General features: G+C 42.4%; 1 protein-coding gene across 1 annotated transcript in view; it reads left to right on the top strand.

The window, feature by feature from the left end:
- The window catches only part of LOC138643322 (contactin-associated protein-like 2), a 342,436-nt gene that overhangs the window by 295,264 nt on the left and 20,220 nt on the right, over window positions 1-26,952 (top strand). The window contains exon 11 of the mRNA XM_069732251.1: window positions 26,036-26,263. Coding sequence (XP_069588352.1) covers window positions 26,036-26,263 — 228 coding nt within the window. The remainder of the gene's footprint in view (window positions 1-26,035; window positions 26,264-26,952) is intronic.

Here is a 26,952-nt window from a genome sequence, read left to right on the forward strand (position 1 = left end):
CGTGCTTGTCAGCTCTTTTTCAGATTCATCAATACTGTAAAAATAATTCTCCATCTGTACTCTGCATTCCTGTGACCTTTCTAACCTTACATATTTATGAGCTGCTCTTGCTAGCCACTTCCACACATAGAATACTAATTATAGGCATATATAACAATGATAATAAGGTACAAACACATTATTCTATCTATTAAAGTGCTATAGAGGATTTATAATTATTATTAAAAGGCCTTTACTACATCAAAGCTACAATGTTTCTTTGACATATTAATTTTAGTATTGTATGTTATATACCTTTTTGCAGATTGGTATGGCTATATCTATATATCCTTTAATGACTAATCTTTCCCATTAAAAAGAATCTGGTTTTAGCTACTCCACCTGAGAGTAGCAGAATATAGTGGTAGAGACCCTGGTCCCAACGATGTATCACTTACTATGCTGCTTGCTGTCATTTTAATAAAATCACTGTTTTATCTGCTACAGGTATAGCAGTTATCTAAATGTTGAGCTCTGTATAACCCCACCCACACCACTGCCCTTGTACAGTGTACACAGAAAGCTGACAATCAGTGGATTGGGTGGGATTATGCAGAGCCCCCAAATATGGAGGAGTACCATGCAGCAGGTTTGCAAGTCCTGATAATCCCCTGCTGATAAAAATTGTTTTAATCAACACTACATTAAGCAGACCAGTAAGTGACACATCACTGGAATCAGGGTATCTGTCTCTACATTATGCTGCTCTGAGTTTAGATGGAAAAAACCTGGTGACAGATTCCCTTTAAGAGATTGAACCAAGTTTCAAACTTATCCACTACCCATTAGATAGAGGATAATATTTCAATTGCTGGGGTTCCACCCACTGAGCCCCCACAGATCCTGAGAACTGGAGCTCTCACGAGCCCTGTAAAAATGGAGAGGTGGTCGATCATGCGCACCTCCACTCCACTCATTTTCTATAGGACAGCCAGAAATAGCTGAGCACATAGTTCAGCTCGTTTTGGGCACAGCCATTAAGAATTCATGTAGTGGAGATGTGCATGGTCGACCACTGCTCCATTCACACAGAGCTCTTAAGAGCCCCGGTTCTCAGGATCTGTGGGGTCTGAGCGGCTGGACTCCCAGCAATCAAGGAATATCAAATGGGCTTTTTCCACCAGACTTTACCTCAATTGTCTCCTAATGGTTGCTGTACTAAACCTATAAGGATGAACTCTCATCGCCACACAATAAGAGAAAAAAAGAATAGATCTACCTGTGGCAAATCATTTTTGTCTGCTTGATCACAGTACTATTGACATGAGATTACTTGTATTAAAGGGTAATTTCAAATCTCGGAGAGACAGAAGGTTCTGGGAGTATAATCTGATGATGACATTTGACACACTTAGTGCAGGAATGAATGTGTCACATGGATTTATGTCTTTATACATCAATTAAGGAATTTGCTCCTCAGATCTTGTGGGGGCATCACAACACAGAACCAGACCCCAATCAGAGGACAATAAAACATTCACACTCCTTATCTATGAACTGTTCCAATATTTAGGGACACAACTATTTATCCCTCTCCCATAATGATAGTTCTGCTTCACATCACTTGCCTTATCCATTGCATTATCTTTCTGCTGTGTTGTGTATAAATATGTGATTCTTCAGATTTTGTATTAGTCTATGCCTGATGAAGAGGCCTGAGTAGCCTTGAAAGCTTGAAATTTGTTACCATCTTTTCGCTTAGCCATTAAAAGGTATCAACCACTGAGGACTCTCAATTCTAAATATTGTACTAAACCTGTACATTTTACACATGATTCTGATAATAGTAATAAAAGAATGTTGGCTGTATTAATACTTTCTGTTATAATTTGTATTATGTTTTAGATTTATGCATCATATTTACATTTTGCTGTCACGATTCCTCCTTTCGGTGTGTCTGGACGCAGTGAGTGACTTTCAGCTGTCCAATTTAGGGCTGGGGCACACAGAGCTGTCAGTGTGGTGATGGACAGCTCAGCCATCCAATCAGAGTCTGGAATGTGCTGAGCTGTCAATGTCGCAATCAGGGCTGTGTGTGCAGGGTTTCCGCCGTGTCTTCTGTTCGGAGTGATTACCTGGCTATTTAGCTATCTCTCTGCCTCCAATTTTTGCCAGTTGTAGCTTAGCTCAAATTTGTGTGTGTTTGCTCTGTGCTCTGAGTTCTTGTATTTTATCTTTGTTGCCTGATTTTGGATTTGCCTTTGACCAGCCATTTGCCGAGTCCCTTTGTCTTGATCAGCTACAGGTGCTTCTCACAAAATTAGAATATCATCAAAAAGTTAATTTATTTCAGTTCTTCAATACAAAAAGTGAAACTCGCATATACTGTATAAAGTCTTTACAAATAGAGTGATCTATTTCAAGTGTTTATTTCTGATAATGTTGATGATTATGGCTTACAACCAATGAAAACCCAAAAGTTATTATTTCAGTAAATTAGAATACTTTATAACACCAGCTTGAAAAAATTGGAAAATTATTTTAAAATCCGAAATGTTGGCCTAATGAAATATATGTTCAGTAAATGCACTCAATTCTTGGTCAGGGCTCCTTTTGCATCAAAGCTTGTTGGCAGAGGAAAGCATGAAGTACTCTAAAATTTCCTGGTAGACGGCTGCGCTGACTTTGGTCTTGATAAAACACAGTGGACCTAAACCAGCAGATGACATGGCTCCCAAACCATCACTGATTGTGGAAAATTCACGTTAGACCTCAAGCAGCTTGGATTGTGGCCTCTCCACTCTTCCTCCAGACTCTGGGACCTTGATTTCCAAATGAAATGCAAAATTTACTTTCATCTTAAAGCAACAGCTTGGACCACTGAGCAACAATCCAGTTCTTTTTCTCCTTGGCCCAGGTAAGAAGCTTCTAGCGTTGTCTATTGGTCATAAGTGCATTGGCACAAGGAATGCGACACTTGTAGCCCCTGTCCTGGACACGTCTGTGCGTGGTGGCTCTTGAAGCAATAACTCCAACAGCAGTCCACTCCTTGTGAATCCCCCACAAATTTTTGAATGGCCTTTTCTTAACAATAATTTCAAGGCTGTGGTTATCCCGGTTGCTTGTGCGCCTTTTTCTACCACACTTTTTCCTTCCACTCAACTTTCCATTGATATGCTTCGATACAGCACTGTATGAACAGCCAGCTTCTTTAGCAATGATCTTTTGTGGCTTAAACTCCTTGTGGAGTAAGTCAATGACTGCCTTCTGGACATCTGTCAAGTCAGCAGTCTTCCCCGTGATTGTGGAGTCTACTGAAACAGACTAAGGGACCTTTTCAAAGGCTTAGGAAGCCTTTGCAGGTGTCTTTGTAATTATTCTAATTTTCTGAGATAATGACCTTTGGGTTTTCATTGGCTGTAAGCCATAATCATCAACATTAACAGAAATAAACACTTGAAATAGATCAATCTGTAATGACTCTATATAATATTGAGTTTCTCTTTTTGTATTGAAGAACAGAAATAAATTAACTTTTTGATGATATTATAATTTTGTGAGAAGCACCTGTACCTTCCTGGAATTCTGACCTCGGACTATAACCTGACTACATCCCTGTCTTTCCCCTTAGTTTATGATGAGCTCTCTTGGTATCTGACCCAGGACCTCTTGACTATCCTGTCTCACGGCTTGTCTGTTAGTAATGATTAGCGTCACAAACGCTACTTCTAATATGTTGGAAAGGAGTTTAAAAATCTGCTGTCTGACTTGTAAACCGTATAATTCTACAAGTATGAGTAGATGAAAGTATTAATCTACCATTATTACTCCGAGCAGTACACATTTATATTCTTTGCATATATTTGTAGGCATCTAATTCAATTTCCTGAATTAGACCACTAAAATAGAATAAAAGTCGCTGTAAGTGAAACCATATATTCATTTTCACCAATATATAATCTCCCCTCATTTAAGATGATGATTTTGTATGTGCACTGAAGCAAATAGGGAAAATAAATAACCATTGAAGGATCAGATTTTTGCTGTCTCCTTCATTGGAAGTCAGAGTCACACTCATCATGAATAGTCGAACAGAATAGCTTATTACTCTGGCGGCCTCCATTATACTGCTTTAAAGTCAATTATTTGTTCGGAGCTGTTTAGGTGACTCTTGTGTGTACCGCGGGGTCTGAACTTCAAGCTGTGCTATGTTCTAGCTGCCGTACTCATGTAATTCATCCCATGGTGCTAATGAGGCAGGGAGATTTCTCAGTAATATTCTCTGCAGGCAATTACATGTTTCATGAAGGCCAATTTAGACAAATACCGTTATTTTCAGAGATCCCTTGTCAGTCTTAGAAGCCTTTGATGCCTGAAGTGGCATGCATTGTGATCCTGGATATAAACCAGCAGCCGAAATAATTACCCAAATGCAAAGTACCAGAAGCATGGAGACCATAAGCCTAGAGTAACGTTGGAGTAACTGCTGTGCAATATACTGCCATTCAATTTATTAAAGGGAACCTGTCACCCCCAAAATCGATGGTGAGGTAAGCTCACCGTCATCAGGGGCTTATCTACAGCATTCTGTAATGCTGTAGATAAGCCGCCTGTTATGTAGGCAATCAAGTGACACAGTGTGCCAGCAATCAGAGCACATACAGTGATTTGATAATAACCCAAAAACAATAGAACGAGCTCTGAGACGTGGAATCTCTGTAGACCGCAATACCTGAACCTATCCTAAACACAACTAAAGGGAGCTGTGGATTGCGCCTGTCACTACCTATGCAACTCGGCACAGCCTGAGGAGCTGACTAGCCTGAAGATAGAAAAACAAGCCTGACTTGCCTCAGAGAAATACCCCAAAGGAAAAGGCAGCCCCCCACATATAATGACTGTTAGCAAGATGAAAAGACAAATGTAGGGATGAAATAGATTCAGCAAAGTGAGGCCCGATATTCTAGATAGAGCGAGGATAGCAAAGAGAACTTTGCAGTCTACAAAAAACCCTAAAGCAAAAAACCACGCAAAGGGGGCAAAAAGACCCATCGTGCCGAACTAACGGCACGGCGGTGCACCCTTTGCGTCTCAGAGCTTCCAGCAAAAACGAATAGACAAGCTGGACAGAAAAAGTAGCAACAAAAGCAAAGAAACACTTATCTAAGCAGAGCAGCAGGCCACAGGAAAGATCCAGAAGCTCAGGTCCAACACTGGAACATTGACAAGGAGCAAGGAAGACAGAATCAGGTGGAGTTAAATAACAAAGCAGCCAACGAGCTCACCAGAACACCTGAGGGAGGAAGCTCAGAAGCTGCAGTACCACTTGTGACCACAGGAGTGAATTCAGCCACAGAATTCACAACAGCCGCCGATGTTACCTAAAAGAGGAGAAAAGAGGTTATACTCACTCAGGGGCGGTCCAGCTGCGGTCTGGTAAAATGGATGTCTCAGGTCCGCTCCGGGGCCTCTTATCTTAATTCCATGACGTCCTCTTCTGGTCTTCATGCCGCGGCTCTGGCGCAGGCGTACTTTGTCTCCCCTGTTGAGGGCAGAGGAAAGTACTGCAGTGCGCAGGCGCCGGAAAGGTCAGAGAGGCCAGGCGCCTCTGCAGTACTTTGCTCTGCCCTCAACAGGGGAGACAAAGTACGCCTGCGCCGGAGCTGCGGCGTGAAGACCAGAAGAGGATGTGATGGAATGAAGTGGGAGGCACCGGAGCGGACCAGAGACACCCATTTGACCAGACCGCAGCGGGACCGCCCCTGGGTAAGTATAATCTAACCTCTTTTTCTCATCTTTCAGGTAACATCGGTGGCTTATCTACAGAATTACAGAATGCTGTAGATAAGCCCCTGGTGACGGTGAGCTTACCTCACCATCGATTTTGGGGGTGACAGGTTCCCTTTAATATGTTTCTGAGGGCTATTCAAGACATGATTCTCCTTTCTAGTAGTCTGATTATATGAACTTGGCATTGTATACAGCAATTGCTAAATGTCTGTAGACGTGGATTAAATGAATCTGCATAAAAAATGAAGGGGGCTTCATGTACAACCCCTGTATTTTTACATGTGCCAAATGTATTAAGCAGTGCAAAGCTCAACATTTCGATCATCAGGGACCAGCTTATTGTTCCGGCCCCGGGCAGAGGTATTGAGCAGGGAATCACCCTCTGTGATGAGGCTTTCTTATTAGGAAACTGTTTTACACTTTAAATAGCTGTAAAGAGGACCAGGCTCAAGGTGAAAAATGGCCAGTTTTTGCTTTTTTTTTTTACTCCAACTGTCCCTCTGTTTATTTTTTTTTTATTTTTTTCAATCTGTCATGAGGCTCTAGAGCTATGGACCTTTTTATTTAGTGCTAATTTTTGTTTTCTTGGGGGAGGTACTCTCAGAATTCCTTGGGGGGTTGTTTTTAGGCTACTCTGCATTATGACCCTATGAGCATCACCCCCTTAGCCAAGACCATAAAAATTAGAACTAAATAAAAAAAAAACATATCTCTCGAACCACATGGTGGATTAAAAAAAAAAAACAGAATACTCAGGGGAGCTGCGAGATTAAATTAAAAGCAAACAATTGCCACTTTTGACTTGGTGAAAGTTCTTCCTGCTGATTGTCATGCAGATATTTTATATAGCAACTCCTGCAGCTTGTCAGGAGTTTTGGATTATAAAATGTCAGATTAAAGAAATTACACTGCATAGAGCCAAAAAATAATGTATCACCTTCTGAAAAATAATATTAAAAGAAGAGTATTCTGATAGGGATCGTGGAGCCCTATAAATGATGGCGCTTGGCACACACATCAGACTGACAGGTATGATGCATATACTTATATTATGGATATCTATTGCTAAAATATACATCTAAAAAGTAAGTCACTGCTCGTGTATCATCCATCAATGGCAAAAAACCGGTCTGTTACAGCAGAGGCTTGCCCACCAGTCCGCTACCACCTGCTCTTAATGTGATTGTGGCTTCACGCAGTTGGCTCAATGCCCACTAATGTAATATGAATCACAGTGTCAGCGGCCGCTAATCTCAGTGCCCACTGGGGCTACTGAAATGAAGTACTACCCCTGTGATGATAACACTTCAGCTGCTCCAGCGTGAAATTGTCTTTTTCATCTTTTTGGAAAAACAAAAGACCAGGTCAAATGAATGGGAAACAATGAGGACGTCCTCAGGGACCAAACATTGATATAAACGTCAGCTGAGAGCACTTAGGGAAACCAATGAAATTCAGAATCAGTAGCCGGACTCTGGTTTTGCATTTTCATTCATATAAGCGATTTCGTCACATAGAGAAAGCAGCTGTCTCACACATCTCACATGCTGCCTGAGTGTATTAGGATCCAGGGCTCCTATGTCATTGTGCCCACTCTACAGCTCAGAATGACCAGAAAACCATCCAGTTCCTCGACTGATGTACTCACCGGCCTGTTCTATAACCATGAATATGCTAGGAAACTGTACGAAATATAATTACATTTAAGAGTTATTCCACCTTTAAAAAGATTTCAGGGGCCGATTCATTAAGACCGGAGTTTTACATGCCAGTCTTAATAAACAGGCTCAATGAAATACAGTGTGCCTAATTCATCACGAGAGAGACACCTCTTATAAATTAGGACTGGAGTTCACCTTCACCAGAAATTTTCTCCACTCAAGTACTGGAGTACGTTTCTGAAGTGGAGAACAACTAAAGTGGTGTAACTTTTCATGAAATTGACAGGTGGGGCAGCCATGCCCTGTCCTACCCGGACTGGAATGAAAAAGCCAAAAGCCATATTTTTTTGTACAATTTTTGAATTGAACAAAAATATTGCACCTTGTAAAGGTGTTTTAAGCCAGAATAGTGGGATAAACACTTTAAAGGGGTGTTGTCATGTTAGTAAACAGCTTTACCTAGTTTGAGAGCGTGAAAGCTAGCTAGTTTGAATTTGAGTTGCTTTTTCTACCTGTTGTCATTCTCCTGCAATGAGAGCTTTCATTTTACACAGTGTACAGCTTTTTTTCCATGGAGCTTGACTACTAGAGTTTAACCGATTATGCACAGCAGTTACATTCCAGGAGAGAAATTAAAGGGATGTTTCTATCTCCAAGATTCTGTCCCAATATGTAGTAGGTGTAATAATAACAATATTAGCAAATACCTGCAAATAGTTAAGTAGTATAGTTTTTCTAACTCTCTATGTCTTTCTTCATATGCAGGCATTACAGGACCTTAGGAATCCATGGTTATGACAACTGATATAGTGACAGGTAGTTGCTAGTGGTTGTAACCATGGATACCTAAGGTCCCGTTATGCCTGCACATGAGAAAAGAGACATAGAAAATCAGAAAATTACACTACATTTCTAATTGGAGGTATTTGCTAATATTATTTTTATTACACCTACTACATATTGGGATGGAATCTTAGAGATGTGAATACCCCTTTAACTCCTAACATACCAGTTAGTTCTGCAAACTCCATTTATTTCTACACAGCACTTAACTGCTCACCTCCCTTTCGCTCCCTGCCTATTAGCTACTGGCAGGGCTATTATAAGTCTTGTAGAATCAGAGTCCCCAGGCACAGTACCCTGCAGTAGCAATTTCCAGATCAGTTCTCTTAATCACAGCTCCCACTTTCTTGAGCTGTGTGTGTAACACCCCAGGTAACCGGTTGTTACAGTGGCATTGCTTTCCTCACGGGGAGAGTAATGTCATGCTTGGAAGTGGGAAAGGACCCCTTTAACAGGTATTCAGCACATACAACACCATTCTGACTCCAAGCCAGAAGGGGGAGCTCTACACCCTACCAGGGCTGCCACTAGAAATTTCGGGGCCCCATACTGGCAAAATTTTCGGGGCCCCCTTGAGACTCCGCCCAGGCTCCACCCCAGCCCCGCCTCCAGGCTCCACCCCTCGAACTGTCCACAGTCCCACCGCTCTCTCTTGGAAAAACTCCACTTCTCACCAATCACACATTAACAGTTCCCATCACCAGATCACACATATAGCAGGCAGCTTTTGTTTTGGCCAAAAGATTTTTTAAGCCGCCACCATAACACGGTAGACACTTTTGGCCGGGCCCTACTCTGCTGTAACCTATTAAATATTTGTTAAAATATGCAATACAATTTAGGTATATTTTTATTTATTTTTCAATTTTTAAAATGCCCAATAATATCACATAGAAGGAACAAATACCACAACACCATGACCAGATGACATATTACCACCACAGTGATCGAATAATATCACATACAAGGAACAAATACCACAACACCATGACCAGACCACATATTACCACCACAGTGATCGAATAATATCACATACAAGGAACAAATACCACAACACCATGTCCAGACCACATATTACCACCACATAGTGACTGAATACTACAATTCTGATCAGTAATTTTTAAAAAAGCACCATACTATCACCATAAGTGCCATTATACACAGGAGATCTGTACTTAGTATGCAGTGTCTGTGTACAGATAATATAGTGATCACTAGTGAAATTATACACAGGAGCTCTGTATACAGTGTATAGTGTCAGTGTATAGGTAACACACTGACTCACCAGTGACGTCTCTAGGTGAAGTCCTTCATCTTTCATCCAGCACAGACCGCCATCATTTCATCCAGCCAGGACTTCTCTCTGCAGGAAATAACACAGTTATCTCGAGCTCCGCTTGCAGAACACATTACTTAATTTTTCACAACTTCTACATTACACCACATGAAGAAGGCGACATAGTATCACTCTATACAGTAACAGGACCGCCCCCCATTTAAAACAGTATACTCAAAAAATAAAATAAATACATCACTGCAGTAATAATATCCCTAAATTAGCCCCTATGGTATTAATAATATCACCCAGCCTGGCCCCGTGTGTCTCATTCCTGGCGTCAGCCAGATATTCTCCCATCCTGCCCTCATGAGTATCCATTCTGCCCCATATGATCTCCTTATCCTGCCCCATATGATCGCCCCATGTGATCTCTCCATCCTGCCCCATCTGTCTCCATCATATCCATCCTGCCCCATGATCCTGCACGATCTGTCTCCAATTCTGCCCCCAGTGTCTCCAATCATGCCCCATGTCTCCATTCTGCCCCCTATGTCTCCAGCCATGCCCCCATGTCTGCAATCCTGACACTTGTCTCCAATCATGCCCCCGGTGTCTCCATTCTGCCCCATCTGTCTCCAATCCTGTCCCATCTGTCTCCAGTCATGCCCCCATGTCTTTCATCCTGCCCCGTGTCTCCAATCATGCCCCGTATCTCCATTCTGCCCCGTGTCTCGCATTCTGCCCCTGGGTCTCACAGTCTGCCCCTGTGTCCAGCATTCTGCACCTGTCACTGTGTCCAGCATTCTGCCCCTGTCACTGTGTCCAGCATTTCTGCCCCACTGTGTCCAGCATTCTGCCCCACTGTGTCCAGCATTCTGCCCCACTGTGTCCAGCATTCTGCCCCACTGTGTGTCCAGCATTCTGCCCCACTGTGTCCAGCATTCTGCCCCACTGTGTCCAGCATTCTGCCCCACTGTGTCTCGCATTCTGCCCCACTGTGTCCAGCATTCTGCCCCACTGTGTCTCGCATTCTGCCCCAATGTCCAGCATTCTGCCCCTGTCACTGTGTCCAGCATTTCTGCCCCTGTCTCCAGCATTCTGCCCCACTGTGTGTCCAGCATTCTGCCCCACTGTGTGTCCAGCATTCTGCCCCACTGTGTGTCCAGCATTCTGCCCCACTGTGTGTCCAGCATTCTGCCCCACTGTGTGTCCAGCATTTCTGCCCCACTGTGTCCAGCATTTCTGCCCACTGTGTTCAGCATTTCTGCCCCACTGTGTCCAGCATTTCTGCCCCACTGTGTCCAGCATTTCTGCCCCACTGTGTCCAGCATTTCTGCCCCACTGTGTCCAGCATTTCTGCCCCACTGTGTCCAGCATTTCTGCCCCACTGTGTCCAGCATTTCTGCCCCTGTGTGTCCACATTTCTGCCCCACTGTGTCCAGCATTCTGCCCCACTGTGTCCACCATTATGCCCCACTGTGTCCGGCATTTCTGCCCCTGTGTCACTGTGTCCAGCATTCTGCCCCACTGTGTCCACCATTCTGCCCCTGTGTGTCCACCATTCTGCCCCTGTGTGTCCACCATTCTGTCCCACTGTGTCCAGCATTTCTGCCCCACTGTGTCCAGCATTTCTGCCCCACTGTGTCCAGCATTCTGCCCCACTGTGTCCACCATTCTGCCCCACTGTGTCCGGCATTTCTGCCCCTGTGTGTCCAGCATTCTGCCCCACTGTGTCCACCATTCTGCCCCTGTGTGTCCACCATTCTGCCCCTGTGTGTCCACCATTCTGCCCCTGTGTGTCCACCATTCTGTCCCACTGTGTCCAGCATTTCTGCCCCACTGTGTCCAGCATTTCTGCCCCACTGTGTCCAGCATTCTGCCCCACTGTGTCCACCATTCTGCCCCACTGTGTCCGGCATTTCTGCCCCTATGTGTCCAGCATTCTGCCCCACTGTGTCCACCATTCTGCCCCTGTGTGTCCACCATTCTGCCCCTGTGTGTCCACCATTCTGCCCCACTGTGTCCAGCATTTCTGCCCCACTGTGTCCAGCATTTCTGCCCCTGTGTGTCCACCATTCTGCCCCACTGTGTCCACCATTCTGCCCCACTGTGTCCAGCATTCCTGCCCCACTGTGTCCGGCATTTCTGCCCCTGTGTGTCCAGCATTCTGCCCCACTGTGTCCACCATTCTGCCCCTGTGTGTCCATCATCCTGCCCCCCGGATCGCAGCAGCTCTCAAAGAAAAAAAAAAACACAACTTCTTACCTGGCCAAGCTCCAGCGCCGGGTGAAGCTCCCTCTCCAGGCTCCACACAGACGCACTCGCCGCCGGGCCCGGCGGCTGACAATGACGTCAGACGCCGGCAACGCCGGCGAGTGCGCACTGCGGCCCTATTCAGCCGCCAGCCTCAGACTGGCTGGCGGCTGTTAACTATTGACGTGCGGGCGCGGGCCCGCACGTCAATAGTGTGCCGCTGCCGCAGCGCCTGCAGGGGGGGCCCGGTGACCAGATGAGACGGGGCCCGATGCGGGCCCCCTCTGCTCACCGGGCCCCATACGCCAGTCACGGCTGTCATGCCCTGATGGCGGCCCTGCACCCTACTTCAGGGGAGCTGCTCTCTCTGGTCGGGATGAGGAGGCAGTTGCTAGGCAGTTGGAGAGAGACAGTTGGTGAGAGGAGAGTGAGGAGTGAGGAAGGAAAGCTTGGGCCGTGCAGACGAGTGATTCTGCAGCTCTTGGAAAGGAAAGAAAGAGAGCAGAGCAGCTTGAAAGAGACTGAAAGGAGGAAAAGAAGCAAAAGGCAAGGTGAAGAGCTGGAGAGAGAAGCTGCTAGTGAGCTTCCGCCACGCTAAGTGAGGATACCAAGTGTATTATTATATTGTGTAATTTGAACTGTGATATGCATTAATGGTGTTATGTTGTGTGTTGCCTGACAGTAGGGAGTGTTACAATTAAAGATTGGGACTAGCCCTTAGTGGGAGGAGCTAAGGTGGAGGAACAGAGAGAGTTTCCGCTAATAACGTCAGATTGGGCACAGTGTGCTTCTAGAGTAGACCTAAGGTCTTGCCAGTAAGCAGTGTGGAAATGAGGAGAGACTGACACGCCGGTTAGCGTAAACCAAAGCAAAGAGGAAAGGAAAACCGACAGGAGGACAGAGTGTTCAAATAGAGAAGGGTCCTGGGAGAGGACACCTAGCAGTACAGCCCAGAGTTTCTAACTCAGCGAGATAACGGGTGAAGACAGGACAGAGTATATGAGACAAAGAGAGTGCCAAGAGCGGGCGTTCCAGAGCATCAGTGACAGAGAAATTAAGTACCGGCCATACTGACAAAAAGGATATCAAGGATTCATTTTATACAGCTTCCTATGTCCTATGTAGCCACATATATGGCTTAACAGGGTTAAAGGGAACCTGTCACCCCCAAAATCGAAGATGAGCTAAGTCCACCAGCATCAGGGGCTTATCTACAGCATTCTGCAATGCTGTAGATAAGCCCCTGATGTATCCTGAAAGATGAGAAAAAGAGGTTATATTATACTCACCTGGGGGGGGGGCGGTCTGATCCGATGGGCATCGCGGTCCAGTCCGGGGCCTCCCATCTTCTTGCGATGACGTCCTCTTTTTGTATTCACGGTCTGTTACAGAATGCTGTAGATAAGCCCCTGATGCCGGTGGGCTTAGCTCATCTTCGATTTTGGGGTGACAGGTTCCCTTTAATCCTACTGATGATTCCCTGTAGTCTCATTAGCCTCAACCTTTTGCTGCTTTTTGTTTGCACCAGTCAAATTAGTGACTATTGTCATCATTGGAACAATATCATCCATAGTTGTTTTTAGTAAGGTTATAGGTTAATATATAATATCATAATGCTAATACCCCCTATTATTTGTCTCTGATTCTGTTCTACCATTAATGAATTGAAAGAAGGAACTGGACACCATAAGGCATGTGAAGATGCTTTATTAGGATTTATTCAGTTTATCTCATGTCCATACTTTACACCACCGTAAGTATAGATAAAACGTAATGTTTCAGGTAAACAACTCACTCTACACAATGCTTGGTCCTGGTTTGCCTTTTTACTTTTGGGAAGCCCACTGTAAATCCTGGGGCCTTTCTAATTTTGAGAGCCTTTACCACAACAGACATGTCTGTTGAAGAGGATTTACCCAAAACGTTATGTCAGCGAGAAAATCTATGGATATGAGATATTCGTAATACATTCTTATTAAGCATCTCCACCTGCCATATGTTGTACAGCTCTTTCTTTCCATTCATTCTGGATTTATAGGATCTCAAGGGTTGGCTCCAAAGGAATTAGCACCCTATTCAAATTCATATCATGCATTAAGGGTGTGCCACCTACCCTCTTGATTATTCTCTTTTACCACTGTCATCCTTATCTGCACTCCACAACACAGACACAGCCACCTTTCTCTGCAATGCTACACTGGCATTAACTATTGACTAGGTCATCCCTCTTGTGCATGGCAAGGTGTGACGAATCAATAGACAACCTTGGCACATCAACCTCACTAAAAAGGTTTGTCAAGTTTCCAGGGTTGCGGAGCGGCGCTTAAATAAAACACACTTACATGAAGCCTATAATACATTTAAACAAACATTCAAACTTTCACATAAAAGATGGCCCTCACCTCTGCTAAACAGGACTAAATTACAACCTCATATCTTCTCTGTCCCATAACCCCAGTTATTAAACACTTTTAGTTCCTTCCTCAGCCCACCATTGCCCCCCCCCAGCCTCCCTAATTTTTTCTGAATACTATGCCCCACAATTCAAAAGCAAGATCGACCAAATCAGGAAAGACTTTACTGCTCAACCACTACGACATCTCCATTTAACAGACCAATGTCCTTCCTCCGTAACCTCCCTCTATATCCAGCTATGGTACTATATCGCAGCTTCCGTTCGCTTCCAGACTCCTCGAACAACATTTCCACATCCAATTATCCTCCCACTTCTCATCCAACTCACTCTTCCACAACCTGTAATCTGCCTTCTGTCCAAATCACTTCACCGAAATTGCCCTAAAAACTTACCGCCAAAGCTAAAAGACAATTCTCTATATTCCTCATTCTAGGCCTGTCCTTTGCCTTCGACACACTTGACCACTACAGATCCTCTCTTCTCTTGGCATCAAAGAACTTTCCTTTTCCTGTATCTCCACATACCTTACTAACCACATACTTAGCGTCTACCATTTCCATACTACCTCCTCCTCCTCTGTCGGTGTCCCTCAAGGCTCTGTCCTGTGATGCCGACTCTTCTCATCTACACCTTTTGCCTGGGACAACTCTTAAAGTCCCATGCCTTCTAGTATCATCTATACGCTGATGACACTCAGATCTACCTCTCTGGACCATATGACACTCCCATGCTGTCCAGAATCCCAGAGTGTATATTGACAATATTCTTCTCATCACACTTCCTAAAGCTCAATGTGTACAAAACCGAACTCATCATTTGTCCTCATCCCACTCAACTCTCCTACCCAATCTATTTATCACAATAAATGACATCACACATTCCCATGTACCAGAAGTACACTGCCCCAAAGTGATCTTTGCCCTGTCCTTCAAACCACACATCCAAGATCTAAGCACCTTCTGCTGCATCCAGCTCAAAAATATTACCAGAATCCATCCTTTTCTCAACATTGAATCTACTAAAATGTTAATGCATGCCCTCATCATCTCCTGCTGTGACTACTGCAATATCCTCCTCTGTGGCCTCCCAGCCAACACTCACACATCTCTCCAGCCCGTTCTTAACTCTGCTACCAATTAATCCACCTCTCTCCTCACTAATGTGCTTTGCTTCACCCCTGTACAAATCTCTTCATTGGCTTCCAATTCCCCAACAAATAGTTCAAACTACTAACACTGATCTACAAGGCTGCCCATAATCTGTCTCCTTCATATATCTTCATATATCTACAAACTAATCTCAAGATATCTTATCACACGTTTTCTCTGGTGCTCGCAACACTTCCTTCTCACCTCTACACTCCTCTGTTCCAAACCCAATCGCCTCCAAGACTTCTCCCGAGTATAACCCAGACCTCAGTCTTGTGAATCCTCACATCACACGCACTGTGAAGATTTACCGATGATGGGAGTGACGGTCCTGTGAACTCAAGTATGCGATATACATACTCTTGGCCACATTCAGATGCATCGGGATATGCATACTCCTAGCCCATCTAGTCAGAATGTGGCCGGGAGTTTGCATATCGCATACTTGCGATCACATGACCACCGTTCTCGGCATCAGAGAATCCTCACAACGTGCAGTGCGCATGATATAAGGATTCATAAGTCTGCAGTCACATGGAGAGACTGCAGACTTGTACCCTAAGGGCAGACAACCTCTTTAAGAGTTTATATGGTAGAAGACATATAAATATATATATTCCCAAAATATGTTTCTGTACTCAATTCTAAACAGAGTTGGGCTTATTACCGAGCTTGAGGAGGTTGTCAGATGAAAACCAGTTATCAAGTATCAAATATAAATAGTAAAGCCGCACCCTATAATGGCAATGTCTCTATGGACAGCAGAGTGCATGTCCTCACCAGGGGATCCATCCCAGTAGGTAAATCCAGAAGCACATGAAGAAAAGGACAGCACCACAGCAATTGTGAAAAGACAGCTCCAAAGTTTATTCTGCCATCTGCAACATTTCGGTCCGTGGACCTTTTTCAAGCATGGAAAAGGTCCATGGACCGAAATGTTGCAGATGGCAGAATAAACTTTGGAGCTGTCTTTTCACAATTGCTGTGGTGCTGTCCTTTTCTTCATGTGCTTCTGGAAAACCAGTTATCAGTGATAACTCCATTTCTTTATTGTATGGTCAGGTACATATACAATGCATACATGCCGGCTACATATACAATGCATACATGTCATACTTATCACCCACCCAAGTGATAACCTACTGATCGGTGGGTGTCCCATCACTTGGACCTGAACTCATCAGTAGATCAGGGAATATTTATCCTCAACAGGGAATTTTTGTCAAAATGGAGCGTCAGTTCGGACACCATTCATTTTCTATGGAGCACAGCGCTCAGCAGCCCCATAATAAATGAATGGAGCATCAGTCAAGCATGCACACTACTACTCTATTCTAACAGGGATAAAAGTTCCACATTCTTCTCATATGTGGGGGTCTCAGTGGTCGGTCCCTCATCGATCAACTAGATATCATCTATCTTATGTACAGGCGATATCTTGTGTTCACCAGACAACCCCTTTAAGTTTAAATTATTACCTCAAGGCATGTGGATTGTGCTATTTTCTAAACCTGACCTCCCTAAGCAGAATCCAGTTCGTATTTTGAGCCCCAGCATCAGTCTGCGAGTCCAGCCGGTATCTGGTCCCTAGGCTCCAGGCATTGTTTTGCACACAGCCTTTCACCTGCATCTCAGTGCATGACTAAGGCTGTGCGGCTCAGAGTCAGGATGCCTGCGGTGAATGCAGACTGAGGAATACTGCAGGCACCCCTGGCACACAAGCCTGGCACCACACACCCATCACCACTGAGGAGGCAGCAGGTAAGAGCACATTGCAATGCCAAACCCTTTCTGAGAGCACAGAGATCACTTACTTCTTTATTTCTTTATTGTATGGTCATGTATAGTGTCAGTAGCAGGAGCGTGAATATTTTATGACTAAAGGATGTTTTTGCATCCTCACCACTTTTATTTTATTTATGCCCATATCTATACAATGCATACCGGTACATGCCGGCTGTATATACAATGCATACAGGCCAGGTACATATACAATGCATACATGCCGGCTAGATATACAATGCATACATGCCGGCTACATATACAATGCATACATGCTGCTGTATATACAATGCATACATGCCGGCTACATATACAATGCATACATGCCGGCTGTATATACAATGCATACATGCTGCTGTATATACAATGCATACATGCCGGCTACATATACAATGCATACATGCCGGCTGTATATACAATGCATACATGCCGCTGTATATACAATGCATACATGTCAGCTGTATATACAATGCATACATGCCGGCTACATATACAATGCATACAGGCCAGGTACATATACAATGCATACATGCCGGCTACATATACAATACATACATGTCAGCTGTATATACAATGCATACATGCCGGCTGTATATACAATGCATACATGCCGCTGTATATACAATGCATACATGTCAGCTGTATATACAATGCATACATGCCGGCTACATATACAATGCATACAGGCCAGGTACATATACAATGCATACATGCCGGCTACATATACAATACATACATGTCAGCTGTATATACAATGCATACATGCCGGCTGTATATACAATGCATACATGCCGCTGTATATACAATGCATACATGCCGGCTGTATATACAATGCATACAGGCCAGGTACATATACAATGCATACATGCCGGCTACATATACAATGCAAACATGTCGGCTGTATATAAAATGCATACATGCTGGCTACATATACGATGCATACATGCCGGCTGTATATACAATGCATACATGCCGGCTACATATACAATGCATACATGCCGGCTACATATACAATGCATACATGCCGGCTACATATACAATACATACATGCCGGCTACATATACAATGCATACATGCCGGCTACATATACAATGCATACATGCCGGCTACATATACAATGCATACATGCCGGCTGTATATACAATGTATACATGCCGGTTACATATATAATGCATACATGCCGGCTACATATACAATGCATACATGCCGGCTTCATATACAATGTATACATGCCGGCTACATATACAATACATACATGTTGGATATATATACAATGCATACATGCCGGTTACATATATAATGCATACATGCCGGCTACATATACAATGCATACATGCCGGCTGTATATACAATACATACATGTCGGCTGTATATACAATGCATACATGCCGGCTACATATATAGTGCATACATGCTGGCTACATATATAATGCATACATGTCGGCTGTATATACAATGCATACATGCCGGCTACATATATAATGCATACATGCTGGCTACATATATAATGCATACATGTCGGCTGTATATACAATGCATACATGCCGGCTGCATATACAATGCATACATTTCAGCTGTATATACAATGCATACATGCCGGCTACATATACAATGCATACATGCTGGCTACATATATAATGCATACATGTCGGCTGTATATACAATGCATACATGCCGGCTACATATACAATGCATACATGTCGGCTGTATATACAATGCATACATGCTGGCTGCATATACAATGCATACATGTCGGCTGTATATACAATGCATACATGCCGGCTACATATACAATACATACATGTTGGATACATATACAATGCATACATGCCGGCTGTATATACAATGCATACATGCCGGCTACATATACAATGCATACATGCTGGCTGCATATACAATGCATACATGCCGGCTACATATACAATGCATACATGCTGGCTGCATATACAATGCATACATGTCGGCTGTATATACAATGCATACATGTTGGATACATATACAATGCATACATGCCGGCTGTATATACAATGCATACATGCCGGCTGTATATACAATGCATACATGCCGACTGTATATACAATGCATACATGCCGGCTACATATACAATACATACATGTTGGATACATATACAATGCATACATGTTGGCTGTATATACAATGCATACATGTCGGCTACATATACAATGCATACATTTTGGATACATATACAATGCATACATGCCGGCTGTATATACAATGCATACATGCCGGCTGTATATACTGTACAATGCATACATTTTGGATACATATACAATGCATACATGCCGGCTACATATACAATGCATACATGCCGGCTGTATATACAATGCATACATGCCGACTGTATATACAATGCATACATGCCGGCTACATATACAATACATACATGTTGGATACATATACAATGCATACATGTTGGCTGTATATACAATGCATACATGTCGGCTACATATACAATGCATACATTTTGGATACATATACAATGCATACATGCCGGCTGTATATACAATGCATACATGCCGGCTGTATATACTGTACAATGCATACATTTTGGATACATATACAATGCATACATGCCGGCTGTATATACAATGCATACATGCCGGCTGTATATACTGTACAATGCATACATTTTGGATACATATACAATGCATACATGCCGGCTACATATACAATGCATACATGCCGGCTGTATATAGAATGCATACATGCCGACTGCTCATTTCTCATGTAAACCTTTGTGCAATGTTACCTTTCTCTGTGTATTTAGGTTTTGTGGAATCCTACAAATATTTTTCCCTTTTCTATTTCTACATGAAGAGAATAGAAACAATGAATTAGATTCGGATCCCTTAGATTCCTAAGGCACATGGTGACGGACACCTCATTGATGCATTTTGCTGCAAAGGTTTTGTATGTGCATGTCATAAACCACCCATCCAATTGTTACTCCGTTCTACTGTTCACATTGCCATGCATTAACCCTTCGTAGAAGAATTCCTATTATGTAGGCTGCAGGGAGGCTAGCTACTGTATGCAAGTCTCTGCACACGTTGGGTCTGATGGGAAATCTATTTCCAATCCCCGTTGTGGCATTAGATCCTCCTTCATTATCTCTCCACTTTAAATGATTAGTAATAATTTTGAGGACCTTATCACTGTCATAACCTGCAGGGACTAACGAAAAAATCCTGTAATTACCCTTGTGCGTGATGGTGACTGCCGAATGGCAAAACATAATAAAACACCTATAAAATGATAGGAAGCAATAATGCTCCTCTGTCTTTCATTAGTATTATATTCAAAGGAAACTGTAAAGTCTGCTGGGGTTTTTTGCTATTTATTCTTATTAAAAGAATTTCTTCTTTTTAAGTGAACAAGTTGCTATTGACCGATGTGTGATTTTATAAATGTAGTACTTTGATATCATAATCAGGCCCATGTATGCATTTTGGGATAAAAACAGCAAACTCTGATTAAATCAATGCGGTGACTATTGATTGCCCATCACAGTGGTCTGATGTGTGCACAGAGAAACAACCGAACTGGTGGCGGATGTACCGGATCGGAGACAGAAGATTTGATCGAAATCTGTAATATTGCATAGGATGTAATTTTATAAAGGTGAACTATCAGCCCCCTAACCACTCCTAAACCACCACCATAACTTTATATATCCTATTCCTGGATTATGAGACGGTCCTTTGTGTCATACACTAATTTCTATGTCTGTAAAATCAAGTTATACCTGGCTTGTGGTATGCCAATTAACCATGACTAGCCCGTTGGGCCATTGTTTTCCCATGTCCACTAGTCATGTCCAGGAAGATATTAGTGACACCGATCCCACTTTGCGGCCAGCCACAGAGAGCCATGATTAGTGTCACTAAAGCCCCTCTGTCCATGAGCAGAGTCTCATGTATTGTAAGATGGTGGTCCAGGCCATCACTCTTCTTGTGTTGAACTATGTGTCACTCTGTAAAGTTTTATCTTGTTTGTACAAGAAGTAATTCCTTATAAAGTGCTGCAGAATATGTTTGAGTTATAGAAATAAAAATTATTATTATTCTTACCAGTGAAGCTGAGCAGGGTACATCCAGCTTCCTAACACTTGACCAGGAAGGCAGAAAGTCATGCTCATTCACAAGAGTTGCAAAGCCATGATGGTGATATTGCCCCCGCGGTGGATGTTAATCAAGTCCGATTACAAGATCTGAGGCCAGACTAGTGTAATGAAATTAACCTTGCTGGACTAGTCCTGGCTAGTTTCTTTACCGCAAGACACATTTATAACTTGATTTTTCAGACTTAGAAAGGAGTTTATGGCAACCTAGTCCAGGAATAGTCTTATATAAAGTTATGGGACCAGTTTAGGAGAGGTGGTGGAGCTAATAGGTTCCCTTTAATCTTAAATGATGAATTTTAAAGCCCAATGCTTCATCCTGGCCAACCCACAGACAGCATGTATCATAAACTAGCTTCATTATTGCATCCATGTATGGATGGACAATGTGACTGGGATGACTAGTCCAAGTGGCAGGCCACCTGCAGCTTCACAATTACAGTATGTCTGCGAGAAGCCACTGGGGAGCAGCCTCATGGACTAGTCATCATAGTCAGTCGGATCGCTATCAGACGCTGTTTCAGAGTATATTCTCTCTGGAAAGATGCAGTGTTTCAGAGTGAGACATACAGGATATGTCCATTATAACAGACCCGGCCTATGATCCTTTCTGCCTATGGTTCAGGCTGCATGAATCAGCTGCCAGGCTTTAATGTTTTTCAGCCTATTTTGTATGTAGTCATGAACATCAGGTACTCTTAGGTGGAATAAAGTTGCACTAACCAAACTGTAAGATCTGTCAACAGCTGCTCAAAAGCTTACTGACAGTGACTAGTTAGCACAATTAGATTTTCACTTTTAAGGTTAATATGTCAGTTTACCACTTTAATTTTGGTGACTGAAAGTCGATTGACTCAAAATACATTGGGACAAATTTACTAAAGATGTTTAAGGCTGCGTTTTTCCAACCTAGATCTGCCAATCAGCTACGTGTTTGGAAATCAGTGGTCGATAATTACCCTTTTTAGACAGACTGATCACAATTCCCGTGGCACAGAATGATTGGCAATAGAACATTCAGTGGCTGTCATTATTCTCAGCGGCACATGTCCTATTTTCTCAGGATTATGTGCTGCCGAAAATAATGATTTTTAAACTTTCGTAAATATCTTTTCGCGAAGATGCATGTACACAGCCCCAATGATACGTTAGGGTTCTACACCAGCATTGTTACAAAGATGGAACCTGAAAAAAGCCAATACAAAAAATAGTGTGCACACCCAAAAGTCAGAAGAAACTAGGGCGTGCTGCAAATTTTTTCACATACGAGTGAAAATTCATCCCTCTGAACAGACCTATTGAATAACAATAGTCAGTCTGCTGTCCGATTTTTATTCTGACAGCACAATTTCGTATTATTTGAGCGAACCCCAAAGCCTAAAATTGATTCAAGATATTTTAACTTATTGTTTAGGGATTGTATAAGAATGTGTCAAATGTTGAGGGACAACCCTCAGTTTTCCTATGAGGCCCAATCATTACTAATTTCTCCTTTTATTAGTGGCCACTTATTGACCACTTAGATTATAGATCTTTAGAAAAGACCTTTGAGACTTGTACCCTTCCACTATCTGGCATAGTTCCCAGCATCGAGAATGATTCAATCACGAACTTCAAGTGCTGACTCTGTGGTCACATCCTGCAACGTTAACCAATTACTTAGCTGAGAACAGAAATGAATCTCAGCCTGACATGTTTGTTGAATGAAGTTGAGGTGACGTGTGCATTTATATGCAACATTTTTGCCTCTTGGTAATTTTGTCAAAACAACAAATGGACAGTGTACCCCAAAAAACAAGCATATATAAATTTACAAATCTTTTGTCCTTACAATTCAATAACTAAATTCGATCAGACGTTGAGAAGTTCAAAGTGCACATTGGATGACACCAAGGACCTCTTGTACATGGGAGACTCTACCATAAGTAGTACTACTCTATCATAGCCTTACATTATTATTTACCGTAGACATAGACATTATGTTAGTATTCATCTCCCAGCAGTTGAAGATCTTACCACCATACATAGGTCAAAAATCATGAAAAAGTAGCAGAACATTTCTACATTGTTCCTAAATACAAATATGTTATCAGTTCGATTGGGATTGAAACTTGTCCCGGAAGTCTCGCAGATCCTCCTACCACATTTTCCTTTCAGAACTGCGATACATTAGTATTTTTAGATTTACCATTTCGCTCATCAAATGCTGAATTAGAATCCTGGGTTCTTTCCATCTGTTCCAGCTCTGCTTATCTATACACACCAATATCACAGTAGGGAATAGTGATTGAAGGCATCTTGCACAGTAACAGAGCTGTTTCTAATGTTCCTCCATTGTACATTGTAGTTACAGAGGCACGGTGGTGGTAGGCACACTCAATTAAATTAGCAATAAGGTTGCTGGAAGCATGTTAACTTATCGTTATGTAATATTGAGTAGTAGACGGCACATTTTATATGAGCATGCATTTCTCTTCAAAAACCCATCATCATCTGTGCTTCTTGAATTACCATTAGAAGGCAGTAAATGCAGATATTGTTTATAAAATCGTCTATGTGTCTTGTAAAATTGATTTTCTTTTGCCTGAAATAAAAGCAGACTGTATAAGTACAATGCTAAAAAGCTTGCATGCAGTGTGTCGTGAAGGTCAATGTCATACGAGCAAGGTCACATATAATCGGTGGAGACAGTATAAGCATATCTATGCAGCAGAGCTTCTTTCAAAATTGATCCACCTTGACCAACATTCAAGCCTTCTAGGCAAATGAAAAGAGAATAAGAATAGAAAAAGAGACATAAGAAAAAGAGAGAAGGAAAGAAAGACTTTCTATTTGGTAAGCACAATTAGTTTAGCACTGGTGGGATATGCTATAGCACGGGAGGAATGAGAGGTTGGCAAAGTAGACAGCTGTCCACAATACCATTGAAAATAAGACACAATGTATGGATTAAGAGTATTCTGTCAGTATAATTTCACACCTCAAGCTATTTATATGCGCAGAGGAGACAGTGCTGGGCAGCGAATAGAGCTGGAGTGACAGACTTCAGATCTACCATAGCTCTTCAGCCTCATTTGCATATCACTTGAATCGCTGATTTCTCAGTAACGGAGAAATGGATTGGACATGTGAAGGTATTACCGAACTTGTCTGTAAAAAAGCTACATGTACAAATAAATAGGATGGTGTGTAAAATTCTGTTGACAGATGCCCAATAAAAGAGAATGATAAAAGTTGAATTATTTTTTTTCTTTTTTTTTTTTAATTTTGCCTTATTTACTCATAAATTGTATGATTTATAAGCTAAAGCCTCACTCACAATGTTTCCATTGCTGATTAGTTTGTTACTATGAAACTTCTGATTGTCTGTACATGAACCCTCTGATTTGTAAATTGCAGTAGAATATGTTGGTCCTAAATAAATAAGATCAATAATTTAATTACCTTATATGTAACCCTCATATATTGTGAACACGTAGTATAACCAAAGGTTAATTCCCTAGATTAATTAATTGTGCATACCTACAGTATATCACAACTTGGGTGTAATTCTGGTTTTCCAGGTGTGCATTGGTGAGCAAATGGTACCTGCTACATGGATATATGGCAGGGTTACATGGTAGGGTGCACAGGTAGCCCAACATTGAGAGATGTACAAGTGCAAAGAAGCTGAGGAACGAGCAGTCAAGCTGAACTTCAGGGCATAAAGAAAGGGATGCATTTTGAAACCTTGGGAATTTGTCTCAGTCTTATCGTAGGCCATGTTGGGGGCTTCATGGGGCAGGTTGCCATTGTGATGTGATCCAATTATTGCTGATAAAGTCAGACTGTCCTATTGAGATTACTAAATCAGTTCTAGATGGCCACAATGGTAAATCGTTCACTGATGGACACACATTGTGCAAATATTAGATTTCATAGGTGTTATTTATAGATTTATTCCTTAAATATCATTTCCAATTCATTCTCATATTTGAAAATTCTCATTTTACTATTTTTTTAGATAATCTTACAGGTTCCAAAATATATTACAGCAACTCTCCAATATACTGCACACCAAATAGCTCTGCGAGGTTTTGAACCTTTCATGAAGCTGGTGCACGTCTCCTCGTCTTGGCGCAACTATCTGCTATGATATATCTTTTTCATTTTCTGATTTCACCTGGGATGTGTCTGGTTCCTGCCTGTGGTATACCGCTGATTTCTTCAAGGTCAGAAGGCGTCATGCTTCGGAGGAGACAGACCCAGATATCGACCACATTTGCAGCTTTTCACTTTCACACGCCTTTGATCTGTTTCATTCTTTTCAGATCACTCTCCAGAATTTCATTCTACCTAAGCACTGAAAATCAGCATGCACAGCTACACAACGTTCCCATTGTTTAGGCATAATAACTAGCATTAAGGGCATAGGAATAAAAAGAAAAGTGTATTACATATACTGTATGAATAAATCTACAGTATATGATCCAAGATGCCAAAGGTAGGGGCAGGTTTTCACTTTTGGAGGCTGAGTCAACATTGCAAGTGCTGATTACTGAAATTCATGGCTGTTTTCATCTGGATGTTCACCAAATGAGCCTTTAACTGAGGCCCTTTTTCATTTATCTGCACCGCAATGCAGAAAATATAGCAGCTTACAAGCAGGTCTCTTAGGCTGACAAGACTGACCACTTGGCTTCTCTGCATATCCTTTAAAATGCAATGTCTTGCTAACTCATCAATTTTCCTTTGTGTCTCCAGAGACTGGAAGTATAGACCAGGAGATTCAATCCTACAACACTCCAGGCTTCAGCGGCTGCCTATCCAGGGTCCAGTTCAATCTTATTGCCCCTCTCAAGCTTGCCTTACGCTCAAGAAACAACTCCCAGGTGCAGGTGGTGGGAGAGCTTGTGGAATCGAACTGTGGTGCATCACCGTTGACCATCCCTCAAATGGCATCTGACAACAATCCCTGGCATCTGAACTCAGGTACGGCAACTGTTCACTGCTACTCCAACAAGAAGATTAAATTGGATCTGATGAAATACAACTTCTTAACAGGGAAGGAAATAAGAGAGGGGGCAGAGGGGGCAGTTATATTTGGCTGCTGGTGTCTTGGAGGCCACATTCGAAGACAGTTGGGACTGGTAGAGATTTTGCATCAGATTGTGAGCTTCAGGTGACACCTATGATTGAAAGGTTTACCTAATTTCTAATATTTAAAATGCAGATTAAGTAAAAATAGTAGGTTTCACATGAATCCACATCTGCTTTGAGATGACAACTTGCAGATCGTGGTAGAAACCTGTGGGTCAAGCTCAGATTTCTGCTGCTATTTTTCTTGTAAATCATGTTTCATGTATCATGTTGGAAATGAAGTAGCACAGAATAAGGCTTTAAATGAGAAATATCTAGTTCTTTAGTTGCCTGTGGCAGTTTATTAAGTTTCAATATAATCTGACACTACAGTTTAGGACACATAACAAATGTATCCTTTATATACACCCTAGAACACTTCACACCTTGGGAAACACAACTAACGTTTTTTATAGTTTATTAGCAAGAACAAACATGATATGTTCTCCTTGGCATTTTACCAACACAACTGTTCTTTTCTATTAATTAGACACAACAAAAATTATTTTCCGAAAGAACCATAGTAATTTTCCATTCTGTGG

Source organism: Ranitomeya imitator, chromosome 6, assembly GCF_032444005.1.
Source record: "Ranitomeya imitator isolate aRanImi1 chromosome 6, aRanImi1.pri, whole genome shotgun sequence".
NCBI classification, from domain to species: domain Eukaryota; kingdom Metazoa; phylum Chordata; class Amphibia; order Anura; family Dendrobatidae; genus Ranitomeya; species Ranitomeya imitator.